Source organism: Phocoena sinus, chromosome 11 (assembly GCF_008692025.1).
Source record: "Phocoena sinus isolate mPhoSin1 chromosome 11, mPhoSin1.pri, whole genome shotgun sequence".
In the NCBI taxonomy this organism is placed as follows: domain Eukaryota; kingdom Metazoa; phylum Chordata; class Mammalia; order Artiodactyla; family Phocoenidae; genus Phocoena; species Phocoena sinus.
Window position 1 is genome coordinate 51,118,124 of NC_045773.1, and position 12,940 is coordinate 51,131,063.

General features: G+C 35.4%; 1 protein-coding gene across 3 annotated transcripts in view; it reads right to left on the reverse strand.

Moving 5' to 3' along the window:
- PDCD6IP (programmed cell death 6 interacting protein) overlaps positions 1 to 12,940 on the reverse strand; it is a 62,095-nt gene that overhangs the window by 37,973 nt on the left and 11,182 nt on the right. For all 3 annotated transcript variants that reach the window (XR_004352068.1, XM_032647551.1, XM_032647550.1), the window contains exons 2-5: positions 11,347 to 11,401; positions 9,800 to 9,869; positions 3,407 to 3,534; positions 1,067 to 1,220 (exon numbers count right to left, since the gene is read on the reverse strand). Coding sequence is in view for 2 of the 3 variants with exons in the window: in XM_032647551.1 (XP_032503442.1) it covers positions 1,067 to 1,220; positions 3,407 to 3,534; positions 9,800 to 9,869; positions 11,347 to 11,401 (407 nt within the window). In the remaining variant the exon portion in view is untranslated. The remainder of the gene's footprint in view (positions 1 to 1,066; positions 1,221 to 3,406; positions 3,535 to 9,799; positions 9,870 to 11,346; positions 11,402 to 12,940) is intronic.

Genomic DNA, 12,940 nt, shown 5'->3' on the forward strand with positions numbered 1-12,940 from the left:
AAAAAATTCTTATTGATGAAATCAATTCTTCTGCATACAACTTAATTATTCCACAGGCAGATCCAAAGAGTCAGAATAGATCAGCAGTTGCTAGAAGCTGGGGGAAAAGGGAATGGAGAGTGACTGACAGTGGGTATGGGGTTTCTTTTGGGGGTAATGATAACGTTCTAAAATAAGATAGTGGTGATTATTGCAAAACTCTGAATACAATGAAAACTAATGAACTGTATACTTTAAAAGGCTAAATTTTATTGTTTATGAATTCTACCTCAATATAAGCTGTTATTTTAAAAGAAAAACTTTTCCAGTTCATTTAGCTTCCACCTGATGGACTGCTCCCTTATTTTCAATTTCTCTGTACTTACATATTCATTCAGTCTTATACTAATCTCTCATACTAATTCACAAGCCTTACAAGAATTGCTCTTATTCCCTCATTCACAGGGCCAGGGACTCTGCCTGGATGGCTCCTTCTTATCAGTTAAGTCTGGTTACAAGACCTCCTCAAAGAAACTCTTCTTGAATGATGAATCTAAAATAGCATGACTCCCCCTACATACTTACCCAACTGCCAGACCACTAGTCATTATCACATCTTATTTTCTTCACAGCAATTATCTCTCTTTAAAATTACCTTGGCTACTTAATTTCTTGTTATCACCTCCCCCACAATAAATTGTAAGCTTCCAGAAAACAGAAATCTTGTTTGTCTGCTAACTCTATCTAGAGCCTATCACAGGGATTGGCACACAGTTGTACCCAATACTTATTTGCTGAATTAACGAATTTTTGACACACTACAAACCTATATAAATACTATTCCAGATTTCAGTGTTTTAAGACAGTAACTATATATTTCATAAAAGACTTCAAACACAGCCTACATTCTTAAATGTGCATTTGTACCACCTTAAGGTCAGAAAAGGAAAGCTGAAAGTTTTCAATAATCCGTGGGTCAAATTCAAAGAGGAAAGTTCTGTGTTGAACATATTACAATCACCTTCTTATTTTAAAAGCCTGTCACTTCTTTTCACATGCAACAAAATATAGGACAAACTGGAATTACCTCTTGTGGCTTTTAAAAAAAATACTTCTTGGGCCTGTGCCAGCATGATAAGACTGAGAGTCCCAACGGTATCTGGAGATATGTCCACAGTAGGCTCTCTATTCAAGGCAGATAAAACCGTCTCTTTAATATGCAAAAAGGCACCACTAGCAAACTAGAGGAAAGAAAAGAATTTCTTTTAAATCTGTAAGAATTCAGCAAGACAATTTTCTACTGTTACACACAAAACCACTTACATCTGACCTACAGACAATAAGGACAGTTTTCTAAAACACTATAGAATAACAAGAGATTTAATGTACATTAAAGTCAAGTGCAGTAACAAACAAAGTAAACTGATGAGAAAAATTGATTAAACTTTTTAGAAATACTCCCTCAAAACTAACATGAGAACAAAGGCAGGGATAAAACATTATTAAAATGTTTTTAGTCCTGAAATGCTCTTGCTTTGGTCCCAAATTCATCTCTCAAATAACTAAACATGCCATACTTAGGGGAAACCTTAAATAGTACTGATACCTAGTCCTCTGGGAAACAGCATGACTATCCATTGCTACGGATCTTTTATTTGGCTTTCAGGGCTCCCTACTGACATGTTCCCCATCAGATTTTTCTTCTCAATTATATTTCACTGAGGTTAACACTAAGATAACTTCACTTTTATGAAATAAATAACCCTGGGAAAAAGAAAGGTGGCAGTCTGGGATTAAAAAGTGCTGGGGGGCACTTCTGTGGTAGTGCAGTGGATAAGACTCTGCACTCCCAATGCAGGGGGGGCCTGGGTTCGATCCCTAGTCAGGGAACTAGATCCCACATGCATACCATAACTAAGAGTTCGCATGCCACAACTAAGGAGCCCATGTGCTGCAACTAAGGAGCCCTGGAGCCTCAACTAAGGAGCTGGTTACTCAAGGTTAACTGTACTGAAGTAAACATCAATGATTGCTGCAGTCATGAAGTATCATAAAACTAGAATGTCTCCAAGGAGTGATCAGCTGACTTGCTTAGTAAACTCACAGAATCACAGACTAGAACTGCAAGGGATCCAGTCTCTCATTCACAAATATGGACTGGAGACCTACAGAGTTTAAAGCACTTAGCCAAGGGCACAGAGCTTCTTGGTAGCAAACAGCCCAGACAGGTAACTAGGATCTCTTTCCATCACACTAGGGGACCCTGCTGTGAATCACAGAGGTGACTCACAGAATGGAACATATCCTCAGTAATTCAGAATGCCCTCTAAGATTTCACATGCCAACTAATGGAGTTACAATGAATGGAAAATTAAATAAAATTTTACTTCACTTTCACATTTTAAAATATTTGCCATTTATAGCCTCACAAAGGAAAGGTATATGCACCATGCTTGTCATCTGCACCCATCTAAAATTGGGAGCATGTTGTGTGTTTAAAGTACATTTTCCTCTCACTTTCTTAGAACAGCATTCTTCACCTCTCTTCTAAACTTAAACAATGGGAAAGATCAAACTCCACCTCTGAGACAAGCAAATTCCAGAGCCATGAGGGACAGTGTAAGAAGCATTTGGAATTCCATAAAATTTGGAATCAGAACACCTGAAACCCCAATCTACCACTTTATTAACACTTCTGCCCTTTAGTCTCCTTGTCTGTAAAATGAAAACGGCATTATATAACATGCATCAAAAAGTTTATGTGAACATCAACATACTCTGTAAATTATAAAGGAACATAAAACATAAAAACATAATTACAGATATCACTTAACAATAATCACTTACTGTTTTTTAAATTGAAACAAAAAAGAAAAGCTGAGTAAATAACATACTGCCGCCAAATAATATGCCATATTAGTCAATGACTGTATCTAAAATCTAAATTTAGCTAATTTAAGAACATTACACATCTGACCACATTTAACTATGACCTCTCCACAAGCTCAGAGTTAAAATTTTCTTGCCAAAAGGTCTTAATTTTTGTGACACTGGTAAAAATTTTTAGTGTGTCTAAGAAAAATTATGTAAAAATAACGTACAAATATTTTAAATGAGGTCATTTATTTAAAAGGGATTTGCCAAGGATTTCACCTCAAAACATTTAATCATTTGTTCTCCCAACATCTACTGAGCCTTTATTATGTGCCAGGCACTGTGCTAGGTGCTGGGTATACAATGGTGAGGAAAAACAGAGCTGGGTCCACAAGTAAGTAGTTTATCTAAGGGCTTCCAAAATATGTATCAATTCATTAAAAAGTACATTATTTTTCAAGAAAGCATCTATGTGTAAAGAAACATTTATAAACCTAAACGCAAATTATTTTCAATTTAATCCAACTTAGTGTTGATGTTCTGTTCTGCGTACCTGATAATGCTTAGCAGCGATTTTCAATCCTTCATCATTATCCAGGTTCTGTTCCGCTGCAATCTGGCTAGCTAAGGCTGCACAATTGAACAACACACAGCTCTTTTCATATCCTAGGCTTGCAAGAGCTGTAAAAAAATTGAGAAGGAAAAATTTATCAGATTATTTTTGTTCTAAAGAAAACGAATGTTTCAAAGAGAAATACTATGACCTCTATCCCACTGGCTCGCACAAAAACAAGTTTCCAGACCTGTTTTCTGACCCATAATACCACTCCCATATTCCTAGTTGCCCTGCCAGGCATCTATTTCCACAACAATATTCTCATCACCTAAAACTCAAGGATCAATAAATTAATCTTTCCTTCCCTTTACATCCACACTGCTATTAGTCAGATTCAAAATGAAAAGTCATTCAAGTCATTTCAAATTCAATTGGAATAAATTCTTTCCATTCTTCCATCACCTCTCTCAAAATGATATCTTCCCATGACATTCAAACCAGTTCCTCACTACTACAAACCTATGCCAATGCAAGTACCTCCTAGAGTAAAGGAGACATGGAAGGCCAGCTAATACATCTCTCAGAGGTAGAGAAGATTATATGGTTAAAATACAATTCTAACCAAGAATCTACACACCTCACATCCACTGGGATAGCTACTATCAAACAAAATGGAAAATAACAGTTGTTGGCAGGCATGTGGAGAAATTAGAACCACTGTGTACTGTTGGTGGGGATGTAAAATGTTGCAGCCATGTAGAATACAGTATGGAGGTCCCTCAAAAAATTAGAAATAAAATTACTAAATAATCCATCAATTCCACTTCTGGGCATAAACCCAAAAGAACTGAAAGCAGGGTCTCAGTCTCAGAGATATTTGTATACCCATGTTTGTAACAGAATTATTCATAATAGCCAAAAGGTGGAAGTAACTCAAGTGTCCACTGATTCATGAACAGAAACAAAATGTGGTGTGCACTTATAATGGAATATTAGCCTTAAAAGGAAGGAAATCGGGTCTCATGCTACAACATGGATGAACCTTGAGGACATTATACTAAGTGAAGCAAGCTAGTCACAAAAAGACAAACACTCTATGATCCCACCCATACGAGATGTCTAAAGTAGGCAAACTCACAGAAACAGAAAGTAGAATGGTGGTTACCGAGTACTGGGGAAAGGGTGAAAAGGGAAGTTGTTGTTTAAAGGGTACAGAGTTTCAGATTTGCAAGATCAAAAAGTTCTGGAGATCTGTTTCACAACAATGTGAATATACTTAACACCTCTGAACTGTACACTTAATATTGGTTAAGACAGGGAATTCTCTAGTGGTCCAGTGATTAGGACTCGACGCTTTCACTGCTGGGGCTCAGGTTCGATCCCTGGTTGGGGAACTAAGATCCCGCAAGCCATGTGGTGCGGCCAAAAAAAATAAAGAATTTTTAATAATTGGTAAAGATAGTAAATTTTATGTTACGGGTTTTTTTTAACCACAAAAAAATTTTTAAAAAAGAACAAATTAAATCATAGTGACATTCAAGTGGCTTACTAATGTGCCAGGTATTGAACACCAAGCAAAATAATCAGAAGGCTTCTTACAAAAAATACTGAACAAACCATCTAGGAAAATCAGAATACTACAGCTGTGTGTTTGTGCCACACAATAGTGCCATAAAGTAAAACCCTCCTTGTTATGTAGCATTTTAGTAGTCTCCCTTGTAATTACGGTCAGCTTTTAGCTTGCCTCCAACCTAATTCTAGCCTCCTCACCATAAAGTAAAGCAGACATACACACCAGCTACTCTAACCTACTTTCTTAAATAAATGTATTAAAAATCTAGAATAACCAGGATATGAGTAGAACATGCAGCAAAATAAAGATCAAGGTGAACTAAAACTCTAAGCCCAGAGTAAACAATTCCAATAACAGAAAACATTTCAAAGATCCACATTAACATTCTTAAAGAGATTCAAAGATGGTACATCCATAAACAAGTACATGATGTTATTAAAAAAAGAACAATCCATGAATAAGAAAAAGCCCCTGGAAATTAAAAACTTGATTGCTAAAAGTTTTTCAAAAGAAAGGTTAGAAAATATCTAGGTAGCCCATAAAGAGAAAACAAAATGAAATGTGTAAAAGTTGTGAGTGAGTAGCTCAGAACAACTAATATCAGTTAATACAGCATTCTGAAAAGAGAGTAAAAAATGAAGAAATTATCGAAGAAATGTATGAAAATTTCCCAGGGCTGAAGGGAGATAATGAGTCTTCAAACTGAAAGGACCAACAATAAAATGCCATACCCCAAATGAAAGCCAATTAGATCTTTTGAGATTTCTAACCATGAAGTATAAAGAGAAAATTGTAAAAATCTTCCCAAGAAAAAAGGATCAGGTCACCTACAAAAGAATACTCAGCAGACTTTTCATCAGTAACACTGGATAGTAAAAGGCAAGGGAACAATGCCTTCAGGTTCTGAAGAAACATGATTCTAATTAATTCAACATATATTAAAGCCAGTATGGCTAAAAAAAAGGGGAACAAGGGACTAATGGGAAGCAATGATGTCAGGGAGGTAAGAGAGCCAACTCTGCTGTAAAGCTTTAGCTTTTACTCTGAGTGAGGCAAGAAGTCAACAGAGTTTTGAACAGAGACACATTCAGCCCGCCTGGTGGACAACAGACTGTGGGGAAGCAGCACTGGTGGAGGCCAGAGATTAGGACAGGTAGCTGCTGCAATAGGTGCAAGGGGTGATGGTGGCTCTGACCACAACAGCACGAGCAGAGGTGCTGAGAAGTGACTGGATTTTTAATACCTTTCAAAAGAAAATCTGATAGGATTTGCTGATGAATTCACTGAATGTGGGGAATGAAGTGAAACAATGTCAAGAGTGCCTCCAAGGTTTCTGACCTAAGCAGAATTTCAAACCAAATTCATGTGAGGGCAAAATACAGACATTTCCACAAAGAAGAGATTCAGAAATGTGACCTTTTCTGAGAAAGTTACTTAAGAGTATATTCCAGCAAAAGAGGAAGACACAGTAGCCAGAAAACAATGGCTCTAAACTAAGGGATAATAGTTATACAGCAGATTTAGATAGCAAACAGTCCAGATTCAAGCAAGAAAACAGTCGAGGCCAAAGGGAACAGAAGAGTCACTCAGGAAAAGGTGAGTCCAGAGAGATAAATAATAAGACCAAGAGTTTGCAAAGTCTTGAGAATATGATAAAAGCACAGAATGTGTGTGGTGGTGGAGCAATTAAAACTTCTAAAAACACACACACACGCACGCAGAGCCATACAAGAAAGTCACAGTCTAAATATGAAGCAACTCATCCAGTATATATGACAGAGAGTCGGTGAACTTAAAGAAGAATGAAATATATTCCAAGCAACAGATAAAAGTAAACTTTTTATATATAAGATATATATGCCAGCCTATTATATTTCCTATGAACATTATCATCCCAGACTGTTGTCTTTCATTTTGACAATTTCTCACGTATAAGAGATTTTGTGAAAACTTTTTCCTGTAATTAAATCTTTTTTCCTTTATGATTTCTTCTATCACATCTAAAGTTAAATCAGGGTTTCTTTAAAATAAATGTTCAACTCTCCTTTCTTCAAAGAGCTCTTTTTTGTTAATATTGAACTTCATTCTTGTTTTTTTACCTGAGCTTTTCAAAATGACAACAGCTTGATTATAAATAAAAATAATTGTTCTAAAATTCAAACAATTGTTTAAACACACACACACACACACACACAAAAGAAAAAGAAAATAAATTAAAAATCACTCAATATCCTCCCAGAGTTACCCACTAATTTTTGGTGAATATCTTGACAAATAAGTACATACATGCTCACATACCCAATTTTTCACAAGTAGTACACTATACCATATTCAGGGTGCCTGGAATGCACAACTCCAGGAAGCAGCAATCACCCTGGTTTCTATATAAAAGGTGTTCCAAAGAGACCAGCTCTGGGGCCCCGAGTTACATCAATTCAAGGCAACAGCTCTCACCTGTAACAGGTCTTTTATTGGATATTCAATGGACAGAGATGTCTATGTCAACAAATATATATTTGCATTATCATTCTTAATATTCTAAATTATACAATATTCTAATGAATGGGCAGCCTGTGCTTTATTTAACCAAAACATTAGTGATGGACATTTAATTCCCAATATTTGCTACTAGAAATGCCTTGATGATCTACCTTCTGCTTTACTTATGCTCTCAATTTTTTGTGTGTCCCAATTCCTCTAGGACCTCAGTTCATCAACTTAACCTATCTCACTTAAATGTCTCCTGGTTCTCCTGCTACCTGCTCCTTATTCTCAGCCAAACAACTTGCTTGTCACAACAGCACTAGAAGTCCTTTTCTTGACTTTGCCTCCCTCTCAGCATAACACTCCCTTTGTCCCCAACTCTTTACTGTATATTTTCTGAACTGAGAAACCCACACATGCTGCTTGCACTTCACTTCCAGTCCACCCCTTGACGTGACGCAATCTGACTTCAGCATGCCCCTAGTGACACTTCTTTCTCTGCCAAATCCAGTGAATTCTACAACCTTCTATTTCTTGACCTCGGCCACAATGACTCTGTCAATGACATTTCGACATCAGAGTCACCTGAAGGTATTTTCAAAGGTATCAATTCCAGTGGCCCACCCTGAAATGTCCTCCTATCACATCTGGCATTCTGTATCTTTGTCTGTAAAGATATAATCTGTATTTCTAACATTCTCCCCAGATAACTGTAATATGCAGCCAGATTTGGGAACCACTGGACACAATCTCTGAAACTCTTCTGGCATTCAATCCCATTGTCTCTATTTCACCCTGGTTCCTCTGAGATTTGAAAGTCTTTTCTCAACCTCATTCCCAGGAACCTCTTCTTCTCATTCCCCTGAACGTTGTATTCCCTAGCTTGGCTTTCATATTTTTCCCAATCTATAATCTACCAGAGGAGATAAATTTATTATCTTTTAATGAAAATTGTTCCCAAATCTACATCTCGACCTCTTTTGAGCTTTAAATATATTATTTCTAAATGCCAAAGAGAAACTTCTACCCAGATATAACACAGAAAAGTCAAACTCAACCTGTCTATTGAAAGGAATAATTAGCCACAGGTCAAACCAAGTTACAAACCTTAGAGTCAAACATCAACTCCTACTCTTTCTTCTGACAGCCAGCCAGCAGATCCATCAGTTTCATCTCTGAACCCTCTCTCAAACCCATCCCTTCCTTGACCCACATACACTATACCTAGTCAAATCTCTTCATCTCTCACCAGTCTAACTGGTCTATTTCTCTCTAGTCTCTGGACTTAGGCTTTCTGGAGTTATATCTGGCTTCATTAAATCTTTGCCATATGATCTTGGAAAGTCACTTAATCTTTCTAAACCAGTTTGTGCAACTGGTGATAACAGTGCCTTTCTTCATTGGGCTGAGAAGGAATTTACTAAGATAATATGTGTAAAGCCCCTTCCACAGTGCCTGGGTGGAATAAGCTATCAACATATAAGAGGGAAGAGCACAAATTCACAGTACACTTACAGCTCTTCACAATCTACTCTCCAATGTCTTCACCCTCCATAATCCCCAATTCACCTAAGGTTTCAAGCCTTAACAATAATTATATCAATATGTATTACATATAGTAACACACTATATGACACTGTTATATAATATTATATAATATATATTCTATGATGCATACACATTATATATATGTATTTCATATGTAATATAATACCCATATTATTGATTGTAGCTAATAGTTATTGAGCCTTGTTCTAAGGACTTTACACATATTCACTCATTTTATCCACAGAAGAACCCAATGAAATAAACAGTACTTCACAGTACTATTCCCCACTTCACAGAGGAGAAAGTTAACACACAGAAAGGTTAACATGATGAGCTGGTAGATCAAAAAGCCTTGTGACTTTCAGTTATAATATTCTACCTGTAATGTTATTTTCTACCTGGAAAAACCAAATTCATCCTTCAAGGCCTCACTAAACATCACTTGCATTCAAACAGGCAGAATTAACCACTCCCTCATCTATGCTCCCGGAAGTTTGTTCACAGACTAATATACTCTCTACAATATTTTAGAATGATAGCTACCTTCCCAACCTGACTGAGTACAACTATCTTATTCATTTTTAAAACTATGACAGTGCCTGGCAAGGTGTAGGCTCTCTACAAATATTCGGAAATTTCATTAAAAGTTGAAGTTAGAAAGAAAATAAAACATAAAAATTTTTATTATTTACAAAGAGTCATAAGGAGAGCAATTTTAGAAACCTACAACAATACAAAGTATTTAGAACAAATTTCCTATCATTTTTTATTTAAAAATTACATACCCAATTTTACAGATCCTCCAAAAAGTGAACCTTTATCAAAAGCATCCTTCCAGGTAAATGTCAAGCAGATCTTGATAAAAAGAGGAAAAAAAGAAAAGAAATTCATGTTACCTTCCTGAATCTCATTAAATATTAAGTCTCTTTCAAAGAAAAATCCACAGTGAAGAAAAGGACAAAAGCTTCAACCCATCTAAAATACTATATTCTCTAACCAACCAATTCCTTTTCCTTTTTGTGGACCATAAAATTTTCTTTTTTGAAAGTAAGATACTGGCACTAGGATATTTCAAATGGTCATTCTGCCTCAATAACTGAATACATTATTGTCTTCTTCAGAAAACACAATCTTACTCATCTTTACAAACACACAATGGCTTGAACAGAACAGATACTTAATAAACGATCATCAAATAAGCCAAGAGAAGTGAAGGCAATGAAGTAAGCTCTACAGGTTTCCCAGAGGATAAAATTTAAAACTATTCCATGATGACAGAAGTAGGAGAATGATTACCTTTCCAGGATAAAATGAGACAATATTTTATTTCTTGATCTGGGTGGTGGTTATACATATATATTCACTTTCTGAAGATTCAAGCTATATACATGATACTGTTCACTTTTATGTATGTATACGAATAAAAGTTTACTTAATTAAAAACTGCATCTCACTCTACTCTAAAATATTCCACACATGAAGGTTAAAAAGAACTTGGCCTCTTTTAAATTATGTATTGCAATCCAATACAAAATTTTTCAATTCTAGATTAGAGAAATTTTCAATACACACAAAACTAGAGAGAATAACACAAGGAACTCCCATACACCCATTAGCAGTTTTAGCCTTCTGCCCTTCTTGGTTCATCTACCCTCACTTCCTGACCCCAACCCCACTACACACATACTTTTTCTCCTGGAATATTTTAAAGCAAATCTTACCATATTATTTGACTTGTAAAAACTTTAGTACAAGAATGTTTAAAGTATTTTGTATGAACTATTTTAAAATTTAGAAATGCCACACAAAAACTTTTAACAAGTCTCCCAAATAAAACTGTAATAAATCATCAGCATTTTCAATATCTAGCCTTTAAGAGAAAGTAAGATTGACATTCTTATAGTGTAACATCTAATCATAGTATCTGCAAATTCATATGCAAATATAACTTGTGCAAATAATTTTTAAAGCATATAAAATGAGACTAGTACTCCCTGAATCATACAGTTTCCTTTATTCTGTAAAAACCAAAGGAAAGGGCACCACAGATTATATTAGTCAAAAGATCCTATTGATTAAAAACTGCAAGAAAAAAAATGCAGTCCAATGCACTAAATGAGCCCAGATGTGACTGAGGAATGGCATGAATAGAATTTCCAAGAGACTCTTTACAATGGGCTTAAAAGTTTCTAATTTGTATTTTTAAAGTCTCATAAAAACCTAGGGATAGTGAAGACGCACCATTTATTTTAATAAAATACCATGGGTAGGAGGAAATGAGTTATTTACCATTATCATATAAGTTTAAAACAAATTAAAATTAATGACTTACCTGGTTTTCAGAAAATGGGAATTTGGGTTCAATGGAACAGATCTGATCATAGTATCTAAAAAAAGAGCAAATTTGTTTATTTTTCTTTTTGTTTCCCTTGACTGAGGAGACATATTCAAAAAAATATTACGAAGACTCATGTCAAACAGCGTACTATGTTTTCTTGTAGAAGTTTTATGGTTTCAAGCCTTACATTTAAAAGTCTTTAATCCATTTTGAATTTATTTTTGTGCATGGTGTGAGAAAGTAGTCCTGTTTTCCCAACACCATTTATTGAAGAGGCTGTCTTTTCCTTACTGCATAGGAGATTAAGAGGTATAAATGTCCTGTTGCAAAATAAATGAGTTACGAATATGGAATGTACAATATGGGGAATATGGTCAATAATTATGTAATACCTTTGTACGGTGATAGATGGCATCTAGACTTGTGGTGATTATTTTGAAATGTACCAAAATATCAAATCACTATGTTGTGTGACAGAAACTAACATAGTGTTGTAGGTCAATTATATTCCAAAAACAAACATAGAAACAGAGATCAGATGTGTGGTTACCAGAGGTGGGGGGCTGAGGGGAGTGGGAACTGGATGAAGGCAGTCAAAAGGTACAAACTTCCAGTTACAAGATAAATAAGTACTAGGGATTGTTAAGTACCACATGATAAATATAATGAACACTGCTGTGTGTTCTATATGAAAGTTAAGAGAGTAAATCCTAAGAGTTCTCATCACAAGGAAAAGAAAACTTTTTTCTATTTCTTTAATATTGTATCTATATGAGATGACGGATACTCACTAAACTTATTGTGGTCATCATTTCATGATGCATATAAGTCAAACCATTATGCTGTACACCTTAAAAGAAAACTTTTTTCTATTTCTTTAATATTGTATCTATATGAGATGACGGATACTCACTAAACTTACTGTGGTCATCATTTCATGATGCATATAAGTCAAACCATTATGCTGTACACCTTAAACTTATACAGTGCTATGTGTCAATTATATCTCAATAAAACAGGAAGAAAAAAGAACCTTAAAAATAATTTATTAATTAAATATAAAAACCGGTCAAAATTTTAAATTACCAAAGCTAAATATTACACACATTTATGTAAACACAACTGGAGTACACTAAAATTATACGTGTTAACTTTGAGTGGACCACAAATCAGATTTCAATCAGCCATTTTAAAGTTAATTAACGTAGTCTTTTTTTTTTTTTTTTTGGTTGCACCAGGTCTTAGCTGCGACATGCATGTGGGATCTAGTTCCCTGACCAGGGATCGAACCCAGGCCCGCTGCATTGGGAGCGCAGCACCTTATCCACTGCACCACCAGGGAAGTCCCACACAGTCTTTTAATGTGTAAACCTGTATCTAAAATGCATGCAATGAAAAAACTGTCAAAAAAAACCTCTTACCACCAAAGAAAAATACTTATCAACTATTATTGGCTAAAAGCAAACTAATATCTGCCTAGGTAACCAATGTATATCTTAAAATACTATTTCTTATTAAGATAACTTTATATCCATTGGGCAGATTAACACCTCTGGTAAACTACTGATTAAAAACAGGTTTACCAACT